This window comes from Falco naumanni, chromosome 2 (genome assembly GCF_017639655.2).
Source record: "Falco naumanni isolate bFalNau1 chromosome 2, bFalNau1.pat, whole genome shotgun sequence".
Lineage (NCBI taxonomy): Eukaryota > Metazoa > Chordata > Aves > Falconiformes > Falconidae > Falco > Falco naumanni.
The window spans coordinates 1,055,346-1,067,479 of NC_054055.1; the positions used below are offsets into that span (position 1 = coordinate 1,055,346).

The following is a 12,134-nucleotide window of genomic DNA, read 5'->3' on the forward strand; positions in this document are numbered from 1 at the left end:
TCAGGAAAGTGGCAAACAGAGAGCCCATCTGGGAAAAGCAAAAGGAGGAGTCACACCCAGAATGACTTTTGTGTAGGCAGCATCTGTCAGGAGGAAGGAATTGGCAATGACTTAAAAACCAGGCAAAACTTTCTGTGTTCCGGGATCTGGGATAAAAGACAGAGATCAACATGGAAGACAGAAGCCTATCCAAGGGGACACGCACTTACCTTCCACAACATCGATCATGCACAGACCCAATAAACTTGGCACCAAATTTGCGACCGCCGTGTGTACTGCAATGGCCCCCCCCATGCTGTGCCCGATCAGCATGATAGGGGGAGGAAGGTCCCCGTACAGAGCTTCAACCACGTTTCCAACGTCTCTGCCAAATCCAGACAAAAGCATGGTCAGCATCTCTACCCTGATACATTTCCGAAGCAGATTTGTACAATGGGAGCAGAAAGTCCAGATCCAAGACAGATGTCTAGCTCCAAATCCTGCCTGTATGCTTCTTTAATCCACAGGAATTGAGACAAGTTTATTCTCTTATCGCTGTTTCATCTAGGTACCAATACAGGAAATCATGCAACCCAATACTTTGCTGAACAAGCACGTAATTTCCCATTTTACTAACAGAAAGTGCTCATCTAAAAGAAAACCCTGGAGAGAATTTTTTACAGACAGTAGCTGGAGGGAATTTTAAATAAAAGGTGAGAATAAGCTGTCAAATCCTCTCACGTGGAAGCACACACTAAGAAATTCACTGTTCTAAAAGGAGAAACCATTTGCAATTAAAGACAGAAAGTAACCGAGCCCTATTGACCGAGGCAAAGCTGAACACCACCGAGTGCAAGCAGGAAGATCCAGATCGTGAGCACAGATACTACGAGGCAAGGGGCAATTTCCCCATCCTTTCCATAAGGCACCTACTTTAAACTGCCACTGTCACCGCAGGGCGTGAAAGCTGGCTCGTATGATCCACAAACCCCAAACCCACAGCTGAGCTAATGACTGGAATCTACCGAAGAGCACTGTGGTTTAAGACACTCAGATTGACTTTCCTGACTAAAACCATTCAGAGGAACCAGAGACCTGAGCAATGCTGCAACTAGAAAATGGAAAACAAGTAAAACCGAAAAAACAACAACAAAAAGTTGACCGGCTTATTTGCTCTATCAGAGAAAACTGCTTGAGGATTTGGTAAAGAAAGAAAAAAAAAAAGAAAACCAGCTATAATTAAAGAAAACCAGCTATAATTCAAGGCTCCCATTTAAAGGCTATTCAGGGATAACTTTCAAGCTCATTGCTAAGAGGAGAAAGGTTTAAAACCAAAAAGAACTTGTTTTCCCCCCACAGCAGCATTGCTCCAGATCTAAAAAATTCTAATAATTTCATACAGCATCTCCTCAGGACAACACCACATCAGGATCTGACAAGCCATAAGCAGCAGCAATGAGGTACACAATGGAAGTCAGAATACATTTCACACATGGCCTCCCCACAACAAACCAAGGGGATTTGTTCATACTAAAGTTACAAAATCCTTCATGATTTAACCGGTCACAGCAAAGAGTCTCTTTGTACTACATGTGGACATAAAGTAATGTGCTTAGCCGTGGGTATTTGTTTTCCTTACAGCTTTGTCAAGGGGGGGGGGGGGGGGGGGGGCGGGGATTTGCATCCCAAAGCAGGTTTGTGACAGTCTGAAAAAGCAACTGCCTCCACCCTGGAAGCCTCAGCCAGTGACCCAGCTCTGGGGATGCCGCCACTCCAAGGTGGACTCGCTCGAGGAAAAACCAAACTGGTGCTCTCAAGCTCAAATGCCCAAGGAAAGCGTTCCCCTTCTCCTGGGAAATCTCGGTCTAGCCAGCGTTATAGCATGTCGCAGGTTTAAGGTGTTCACTGCAATGAAGCCACTGATCTTTAAAGTGAATTTAAGAACCGAGGGCACCGAGGAAACGACTCCAGCTTGGCCCCTGGCTCAGCTAGAGGAGATGTAATTTCAAATAAACTTCAAACTGTCCCAAAACAGCAGGAAAAGAAGGGATAACTACCAGAACCATGTGAAATGAAACGATCTTCCAGCTCCCCTGTGTGTCCTCAAGTAGTTTACTGTTCAATCAAGGAAAGAAAATAAAGGTTTGTGAAAACAGAAATACTGAAGAGACAGCATAGACTTCCTTACTTTGACATAGTCTCTGCTGACAGATCTTCAGGATTCCTAACTTTTGTTTCTCCTGAAAGAACAAAAAAACTTAAGTTCACGTAACCTCAAAACCTTCAGACCCCTCTCAGGGCTCAGAGCAGCCACTGCACAAAGCTTTTTGGCACAGTTATTAAGAGTGAGCCAACTGCAGTTAACATGAATAATTAAGAAACCCAGAATTAATAGGAACAGTCGGTACTTTATCGCGTTACAGCTTACGGGTAGGAAATGCTCCCCATAACTGTTCCGTATTTGCAACGCATCTTAAAACTAAAGAACAGACCTTATTTCTAATGGTAAAGACTGCCCATAGGTTATGAAAACATGAAGGGGGAGGTGGGGTGGGGTGCCAATACATAGGAAGGAGCAAGTCCAGCACTGCCTCTCACAAAGGTGCAGAACGTCTCAGCTTCTGGCACATGAGGAAAGGTGGCTGTGGAGCTCTAGAAGCCACTTTTCCCTCCCTGCTTTTGAAGAAAAATTGGGACGCCTTAAGGATGCTTTCTTAGTCATCCTGGGAGGGGTTCATTACATCTTCTTTAAAAAACAAGAGCGCGTAGCATGGTTACGTGATTTTAAATTTACTTATTTTACTTACCATGGCCTCGGAGATCTAAAGCCACAATCCTACACTGAATCCTGTTAATGATCGCAGACTGCAAGAGGAGACAAAGATAACACAATTTGCAAAGTGCCACACCTCACCTTCAAAAGGATTAGCAACATTAAGCACTCCCTGAAACAACAGCAAAGGCTCGGATGGTGCAACAAAACCCCTCTACTGTCAACAACGCAGCAGAATATGGATTGCACGCAGTGTCGCAGAAAGCAAGCAAGAAGGTTCTATATAAACTACCCTTAATTAACCACAGCTCCATCCTTTCTACCATTGTTAACGCTGCCTCTGAGGACATTTATTTCACTGTGCATAAGACATTACGTGTGTTTCCTTGGATAATAAATTCAAGCTCTCTAACACCTCTGAAAATTGAAATGCAGCACTGGGATTACAGACACCAAAGTGATGCCCCCCTTCCCCAAGCCCCACAGGCTACAAAATTAGTCTTGGCTACACAGCAGACGAAGATGAAGCAGCTGCTTTCCAGCACGTACTCGATTTGCTCTCAAAGAACAGAATTTTACAGGAAGGCTGAAATGTCTAAAAATTATTAGTCCAAAGGGGTTGGGGGGAACAAGTGAGGAATCTTTTTCAAGTAAGGTAGAGCTGCAATATTATTTTGGCTCTATTGAGCCGAATTATCGTTCTATTTGTCTCTGACAGCTCAATTTACGTAAGTTTAAGTGGTGTTTTTTGTTGAAAGGAAGACTTTTGTGTTAAGGAATCATCGATTATTTAAATAACAGCCTGCAGAAGTGGGGGAATTTGTTGAGGGATTCTTAACAGAACCACCTACATAATGGGCAGAGATCCGAAAGCTACCCAGTCCTCTCATATTGATTGTTCGGCTATTCAGCTCCTAAATGGCTACAGCAGTTGCTCTCCCCCCAAACCACTGAATCCACAAGTTTATACTTCAGAGCCCCCAAAGACACCCTAAACCTCGATCTGCAAGGTGTTCTGGCACCTAAGCAATAGCACACCTAGTCAGAGAAGCAGCCCGCTGCTAAAAATCAAACTGTTGTCAGTAGGGAATAAGGAAAGAGGATCATCAACATGACGCGCGAGAATGGGAAGCGATCTAGTGGCCTGAGGTTTATCCAAACAGGAGTGCTTTGGTCAAGAGAAGTACAAACACATCACCCAGGAAGTGACCAGGCCAAGAAGCAAACGAAGGAAGGAGCATGCCACTCCCGTGGGCTTTTTCTAATTTACAGATGGTTACTCCCAACGCTTCCCAATTGGGGATTCTTCTTGTTTTTTTGGGGGAGAGGTTGTTTGGAATTTTTTTATTTTTTTTTTAAGTTCTGGTTCATCCCAAAAATTTAACGTTTGCCTGCTTGGGACAAATTTTCATTTCAAAATGCACAAAGGAAACAAATCTATAGCAGCCACACAAAGGCACGAGCTAATTGTTGTGACAGTTTCTTTCTCCAGACACGGTCTCAAGTGCAAGGCATAAATCTATGTGAATCTTGTACATGAGCCAACTTGGTTAATTGCCAACAGTAACATAAAAAGCCAGTAACCGTAGGGTGCGACGTCATGACTGCAATCGCTCTGCTAACTTCAACTCTGGAGATTTTTAAATGTAAAAATGGTATTGGTGTTGCTACTGGAAATAAGGAGCTCTAGAGAGTGGGGAAGTGACTTCTAAGAAGCCCTTTTCCTTAATTCAGAAACACACGACTTCATACCTCTGCCTCCAATTAAAAGCCACGACCTTCACTGCATCTGTTTAAGGTACTTTTATACCACTTACAAAAACACCAGACTAGCAGAGGAAAAGACATCCATCCACCTTGGCAACTAGTGAGCTAAAAGCAAGTAACTACAGGATTTAGTAAGACAGAGATTTAAGACTTAAAAGTTCACCAGTTTCAGAAGACGCGTATCTGTACCAGGCTCTGGGTCAGGCAGAGTTACAAATGAACTGTTGGGCGTCAAACTACTACTCAAATCCAAGATTACAGCCCAGTTGGCAAAGTATTTTTATAATGCGTCTCACCATATTATAAGATGGTTTATGATTACACCATCAAGATTATTCAATGGTAGCCACGTTGGGAATTGCAGAACAGTTGGTGGTGACTCTTGCAAGACGTTCATTCTTGTTACTCCTTTGAATCCCAGCTTAAAAGCTAAATGATCTACAGCCACCCAAACAGCTAAAAGGTAACAAATACGACACAAATGCACAGGGGAGATGCAGAGACTTCATCTGTCCAGTCACACTTCCATGAAAGTCATCCTACAGCATCCTTTTGTTAAGGGCACTAGACAACTCAAAGAGTTCCTGTATTAAAAAGGTCCCAAATAAAACAAATAAATAATAAAAAGATCACACTGCAAGTGATTTTACTTTGCTTGAAATCCTTCAGAATTTTTTTTCTTCCCTAACTCCCTTCATTTTTTAAAGGGAATGGGTGGGAGGGAAGAATTTTGGTTTGGTCAGTCCCCATGCTCATGCCTGATGACACCACCTCAGTTTGTGTTTCAGATTGTTGCCTGAGCAGCAAATGAGATTTATCAACAAGTCAAACAGGACCTCAACCATGCAAAGATAATATTGTCATGATGAGGTAAAGCTGTTCAACTTTCACTGGTAGTCATGAAAAAGCAGCCTTCTGGAAAAAAAAAAAAAAAAAAAAAAGATACGATATGATGAGAAATGGCTTGGCACTTCATTAAAACACGCAAGCTACTTTTGGCAGATGTAGTTTTGGCTACTGCTGATAATTAAAACCTAGACAATAAACCTTTGCATGTGCTTTGCCTATTTAATAAATACACTGCCTGAACTATTTAAGACTTGAGTCAGGTGCATACCCGGAGATTACAAGACAGTTTTCCGAGTTGATTCTCCTGTGCTTAACATAGCTGAATGGTTAGTTGCCTTCCACGCATTTGCGTACATACATACTTCTAGAAAGCAGCAGCTTACTTACAGTAAATACAGCCCAGGAAAGAGCAGAATGGCCTCCACCGTGTAACAGCAGTAAGACAGGCCCCTCCAATCCGCTTTTGTAAATTCGAAAAGTGTATGAACAGTTAAGGACATTTCACAGTTATGAATTACTTAGTTGCATGTATTTTGGAGTCTGCAATACCCAACAGTGTTTTGTTTCTACCCTTGTGTACCCAACGCCTGGTTTCTCCCTCTGATCAACAGGCACTGCAAGCATAACCTGAACAAAACGTTAACTAACTTTATTTAAGCTTCAAGAGTTGTTTCCCTGCTGCCCAAGTCTCCTCCTTCCCATATCCCATGTTATCTCCTGCCCACACCCTTCTCCCCCCTGTGCACAAAATGAATTAAACAACTAAGAGAGAAACCAAACCATGATCAGCATGCATTTTGGAGCATGTAATTTTGATTTGGTTTATTTTTTAATGACTTCCAAGGAAAAAACGTCAGATAAGTCAGTAAACAAGATTTTTAAGGCAATATAATTTATCCCTGGAATATATACAGCAAAAATGCTTCAGTAAATAGCTAATGTCCCCTTACAGTATATATTAAGATACAGAAAAATCAGTTTACCACTAAAACCAATGTCACTTAGGGAAGGGCACAGAACTGGGAGTCGTGAGATCTGTGTTCAGTGTCTGAAACTGTGACCAACAGATCAGACAATCACTGCACCTCCCCCTCCTCCTGTTCTCGGGGTGGACAAAACCGCTCCTCTGAATCTACGCATGCTAGCTGTGGTTACCACTGAGGCTGTTCATCCTTTTTCTGCTGCGTACCGCAGTGCCCTTTGGACCTGCTGGCTGCCAACAGTTCACACGGGTGCTCCCTACGCAGCTTAAACAGTGTCATCAGCTGGGGTTTATCCACACAAGGAGACCTGCTGGAGCAGTAACAGCTAGCTGGGGTGGAACAGTGGGCACCAACTCCATGCAATAAATAATTCAGCCGCTTCCACAGCTGTCCACAACCTGTCATATGGGAGCTCAAGCTTGGTAGCACAATAAATCCCAAACAACTAAGATTTGCTTAAATTTGGGATGCTTATGTACACCACCTAGCCAAGTAGGTCCATTATCCTTTTTATTTTATTATTTATGAAGCCTCAGGGGTGTGCACAGCCCCTTACATCAGAGGCATACATGGTGCACACGACAAATTCATAGGATCAATCGGACAAATGCAGTTAATAATAAACACAAAATAACGACAAGTTGAGCAAAACAGGGACATAGAATTTTCTCAAAGTATCATATGCTACTGGCATTCGAGAAGTAATTACTAAACTGGTATTTGGAAGAAAATAGCTTGAAAGTTTGGTCTTCCTAATGGCCAAATTAGAATATGCATGCTTAAAAACTATGCAACTATTTAAACTACAAGGTTGTGTTATTTAAACACAGATTAAAATGTTTTCATTTTGTAATTAGGTCAGAAAACCTGGAAGTACCTCTCAAACCTGCTTTTGTCAGAGCTGTAGGCTGAGGCAGGACTGATGGGAAGTCTTGTCCCAGCACCTTCACACACCGCACTTGTTGTGACATTCCCGGTTAGCAAAGGGCCCAGACAAAACAGCGGTTTGAGCACATCAAAGAGGATGACTGACATCAGCTGGATTAAACAGTAACTGCAAGACTGGCAAAGAGGAGTCAGCTTGAAAAGTATAAAAGAAACATGAACATTTGCAAAGGGGGAGATCTTGGAGAGGAAAACCTGGTCTGACACTGCAAGGAGACTCTCTGAGGAGACAGGAGATGGCCTTGGCCAGAGCGAGAAGCTTCCCTACACACCAGCTAGTGGACTAACAATTTGGGGTGCGACAAACAGGGACCCACACCTCAGGTGTGTGTATGTGACTTCGTGTGGTGCTTTCTTAGTGTCATTTGCATCAGTGGGAGCAGCATGGGTAGCATCCACAACTCCCACAGGAGATCCTGCAGTCCCAGAAGAGGCACCGTGTGCTTGTAACCCACACTTCTCGGGGTGCATGTGACTATGCACGTATGCTTGTTTGTGTGTGTACAGGAACAGAACTCCCTGGGATTAGCCGCAGAAAGGTGTTTAGGAATTTGCAAGTATTTATTAACATCTAAGTGTTTAGCGTTGAGGTTTATCTGTTGTACTGCTGATACTGATCCTGAACACAGTTCAACAATTGGCAGCTAACTACTTGTTAATAAAAATCAATAAACAGCTTTGATCCTGATGTGGTTTAAACTACAGGAACTGATGAGTATTTCCTTGCAAAATACGTTATTGAACTGTTGGAAGCACTTTTTTTACAATAATGATTGCTAAAGAAGCAATGCCAGGAACCGACCTTGCCAGGTACATCTTCACTGTCAGCTTAGAAGGGATAGCTCTAGCTACTGATACTGATCCCTACAAAAGAAAAAATGAAAGATAAGAACACAGACATTAAAAAGCTGAAGGGAATCCAAATAAACTAAATGACACATGACATGACCTCAGTCACTGAGAATAAGAAGAGTTCAATCTGAAAAAAAAAGGATATATCCTTGCCAGTTTCATTTTCTACCACGACATCCTCCATAGATTCAAAGTATTGGCTCCAAAGCACTGGTGAAAAATCACGCTTTCTTCCAGGGCTGTAAGAGAAAAAAAAAATCAGTAAGAAAGATGTATTATCTTTCACTTAAACTGGCATACAGGCATCAGCACATACATTGAAGAGAGCACACTGGTGTTACACAGTAGTTTAGGACCGGAAGCGAACGATGCGTTAGTGAAAATCCCATACAACTACAATACTAGCAACTTCATAGTCAGTAAGGAAATCGCCCCTTCCCCGCCCCACCCCCACTTGTGGCTCCTATTGAGAAGATTACAAAGATGCACAGGAAAACTAGTGGAGACACAGAGAGGAGTATTCTCCTCATAAAGTAATACCAAGGAAGACGGAACAATAGTGGTTTGGACTACACAGACCTAAGCCGAGGGAAAAATAAAAGAACAGGGCACACAGTGATACTGTCCCAGTACAATCTCCCAACCTGCAATGACCCACAGATCAGGCGCTCCAAAAGTCAGAGTCAAGAAGTCAGTCAACACCTTTGTATTTAATGGTCTTGCTCTAGCCTTAAAGCAAGCCTGATGCTGACATGACTGGAGCACTCCAGTGCCTGGAATACAGGAAGCCATCCTAAAGTTATGAGTCAGCCCATGAATCATAATTAAAAAAATGACTATGTCCCTCTTGGAAGTCACCTTGACACCATAGCACCGAAAAGCAGAGTGTCAGCTATTTACTGAAGGTCACTACTAATTTACCACGTACTACTTGACATGTGATTACAACTTTCCTAGAAATCGCCTCTAATTTTTGGAAGAAATATCATTCCAACAGAAAGTCAACCTGTCCTGAAGGCTGAGGGCCTGGCAGAAAAACTGTGGACGGAATTAATGGTGTGGTACATAGAAGAAACTTAGAAACACTGTTGGGAGCAGAATAAATAAAATTCACCAGGTTTAAATTAGCAGCCGCAAGTTTCAATCACAGCTCAAGTTTCCTGGAATTTAGTGCAATGGTTAAAAGTAACGTATTTGTAAACAGATCTAGTATTTAAATACTGTACGTAGGGCAACATCAGGATTGTGAAGGAAAAGAACAAGACCAAATTAATTCAGTATATACTTCCATATCTATCCTGTCACAGTTAAATGTAAGGACCGTGAGAACAGCATCACAATAGAGATCAATAAACACTCCTCAAGCTGCCTTCTTCTGTGTTCTTAAGAGCTACACAGGCAACTGTCTGTGATTCTGAAAATATCCTATAACAAAAACATTTCATTGGGAAGGATGCTAACAAGTCCAGCAATGCAAGTAAAAGGCAGTGAGTCCAAAAGACTATAGTTATTAAAACAAAATTATTTCTTTTTAAGGATAGAATCTTCAAAAGCTGTATTTTAATTTAAGGATCACAACAGCAAGACTGTGTAACACAGATGCTGGCAGAATATTTCCCCGTGAGGATGAGCTTTCAGGCTCCAGTTTGCTCCAGGCTTTGCGCTTATTCCCAGGTTGCTGTAATTACTTTAGAAGTCTACCCACACAGAAACACTGCTTTACCGTCATCAAAAAAACCCCAAACAACTCAGAAAAGTAAGATCTGGCCAAACCCATCCCAGTCACTGGAGACTTCTGGATCCCCAATTCTATCCAGGACAAAGTAGTGAGCTAGTGCCCAGAAGCAATATCTCTTTTTCTCCCACATCCTTTGCCAAATACCGATGAACAAGCACTGCACAGGCAAGAAAATTGTTAACAGTGGACACCGGGGGAAGAGAAGGTATTTTGGACATGGACCAAAACTATTGTGTTAAGAGGGCTCAGCGTGATGAAAGATTTGGACATCAGTGCTATCTGTGGACTGCTTTGTGTCTAGTAACTGCTTCTACCTGGAGAGGTTTCATCCTTTTGTATAAGCTGGCATCTTCCTGCCAGTGCTCCACACGCCCAGGAAATAATACCTGAGCAGAGGTGGTAAAAAAGCGCCCGGTTCTCCCAGTAACAAATTTCCAAAACATGAATCACAGCCATTATTCCCTACAACTAGCGAGACTCATCTCCTCTTTATAATAAGGCTAATTTCTGCTGCAGTTTGTTGACAGGTACATCACAAAGCACTGCAACAAATTACACCTTAAATTAGCTGCTTCTGCAGGACTAATCTCAGGTCATATCCAGCACCTTAGGGAATGCAATTCCCCTAAATTATCAGGTGAACACAGAAGACCTGTTCTGTGGACACTGTATACACCAGGACTCTCAAAGGTGCCCAGTTGACAAACCAATTTATTTTTGCTTCCATCAAAAGGTGCAGCTGTGCCCTCTCCTTGTATACCCATTACTAACAAAAGGCTCTGCAATCAGAATTTTCCTGATGACTCAGTTGATGCAAAATCTGTTTCTCAGGCTGATATGCACTCAGTAAGGCTAAAAGAGTAGTGCTTAATTTTGGCAGCGGCATAATTAGGCTAGATTTGAGCCCAGTATACAGGATGAGTAACAGTGCACCATTTTAACAGTGTTTTTGCACTTCAGCTCTTCTGGGGGAGGCAATCAGCAGGTAATATTAAAATCAAGCATGGGCGTGGGGGGTGAAAGACCTTCACAGAAGAAAAATCTCTGTTGAAGGAAGTTTCTCCTGAATTCCTGGCTTCCTAAAGAAATAGAAAAGAACAGACAAAGCAGCTTTTCAAATTTGTAGAAACAAAACTCCTATTTCCCTGATATTTCTAGAACATGGAACATAAAACAACCATCCCCTGAACAGTCCAAATTCACTTGTGTGGATTTCCAGACTTCGGTATTGTTCTTGTCAAATTTCAATTAAATAAGATGAGATATCACGCACCTATATAAATCCAGAAAATATTAATCTCTTTTACTGCCTCAGCTTAATCTCATTCTCCAATTAAAGAAAAAATATCACATTCAAACTGTAGCCTTCCAAAGAATGCTGTAGATCAGGAAGAAAAAAATGAAGTAATAAAAAGATGAAAGTTGTGATAATATTGGGAAGAACCAAGCCTACATGCATAGGTGGCCAAGTATCCAAGGAAGGGAGACAACATTAGCTGCAACACCAATATAACAACCTGCTAAGAAAAAAAATAAACACAAAAACTCCCAGTGCAGGTCAAGATTTAAAAAAAAGAATTAATGCTGAATTTCATAAGCAAGAATTGGGTATGAAATACAGCAAACTCATATTATTGATCAGAGCTTCAGGCTACCTTGCTTACAATTGGTTTATCTTCTGGGACTGCAAGAATTGGTACGAGACAGAAAAGCTCCATCCCGCTCTGCAACGTGTCACGGAAAGCCACAAGCACAGCAAGTGCTCTGGAAAGGGTTAAGTAGGGAAACAGGGTATGATCTGCTTCCAAATTTTCCCTATTAGGAGGAGGGGGATCTCCAGAGGCTACAGCCTCAGCACTGTGTTGCTTTAAGGGAGGGCACTTTCCATTAGCTCGTCACATAAAATAGGAGTCACTTCCAGCCAAAGCTACTTCCACAACATCTGTGACAACAGTGCCACGATTTAATTAGGCTTTGAGCAAAAAGGATTTCTTCTGTTTGCTTTTAAGCCCACACTCTGATAATGTTTGCCTGGTCTTCTCTACAATATTAATGACTGTATACACCCCTATCATATTTCCCTTGCCTGAGCCATGTATTTTTCAAGCGGAGAGTCCTACTTTATTGATTGCCTCCTTACCTGGAAACCATCCCAGCCCTGATCACGCTCTCTCTCCATATGATTTCTGGTTCTTTCTGGAGATGAAGCAATCTGCCCACAGCTTGGATGATTTCCCTTCTCCGTTTT

At 42.2% G+C, this 12,134-nt stretch overlaps 1 protein-coding gene across 1 annotated transcript in view; it reads right to left on the bottom strand.

The window, feature by feature from the left end:
* The window catches only part of PPME1 (protein phosphatase methylesterase 1), a 34,523-nt gene that overhangs the window by 12,530 nt on the left and 9,859 nt on the right, over positions 1-12,134 (bottom strand). The window contains exons 2-6 of the mRNA XM_040585234.1: positions 8,294-8,387; positions 5,756-5,848; positions 2,787-2,844; positions 2,168-2,219; positions 210-364 (exon numbers count right to left, since the gene is read on the bottom strand). Coding sequence (XP_040441168.1) covers positions 210-364; positions 2,168-2,219; positions 2,787-2,844; positions 5,756-5,848; positions 8,294-8,387 — 452 coding nt within the window. The remainder of the gene's footprint in view (positions 1-209; positions 365-2,167; positions 2,220-2,786; positions 2,845-5,755; positions 5,849-8,293; positions 8,388-12,134) is intronic.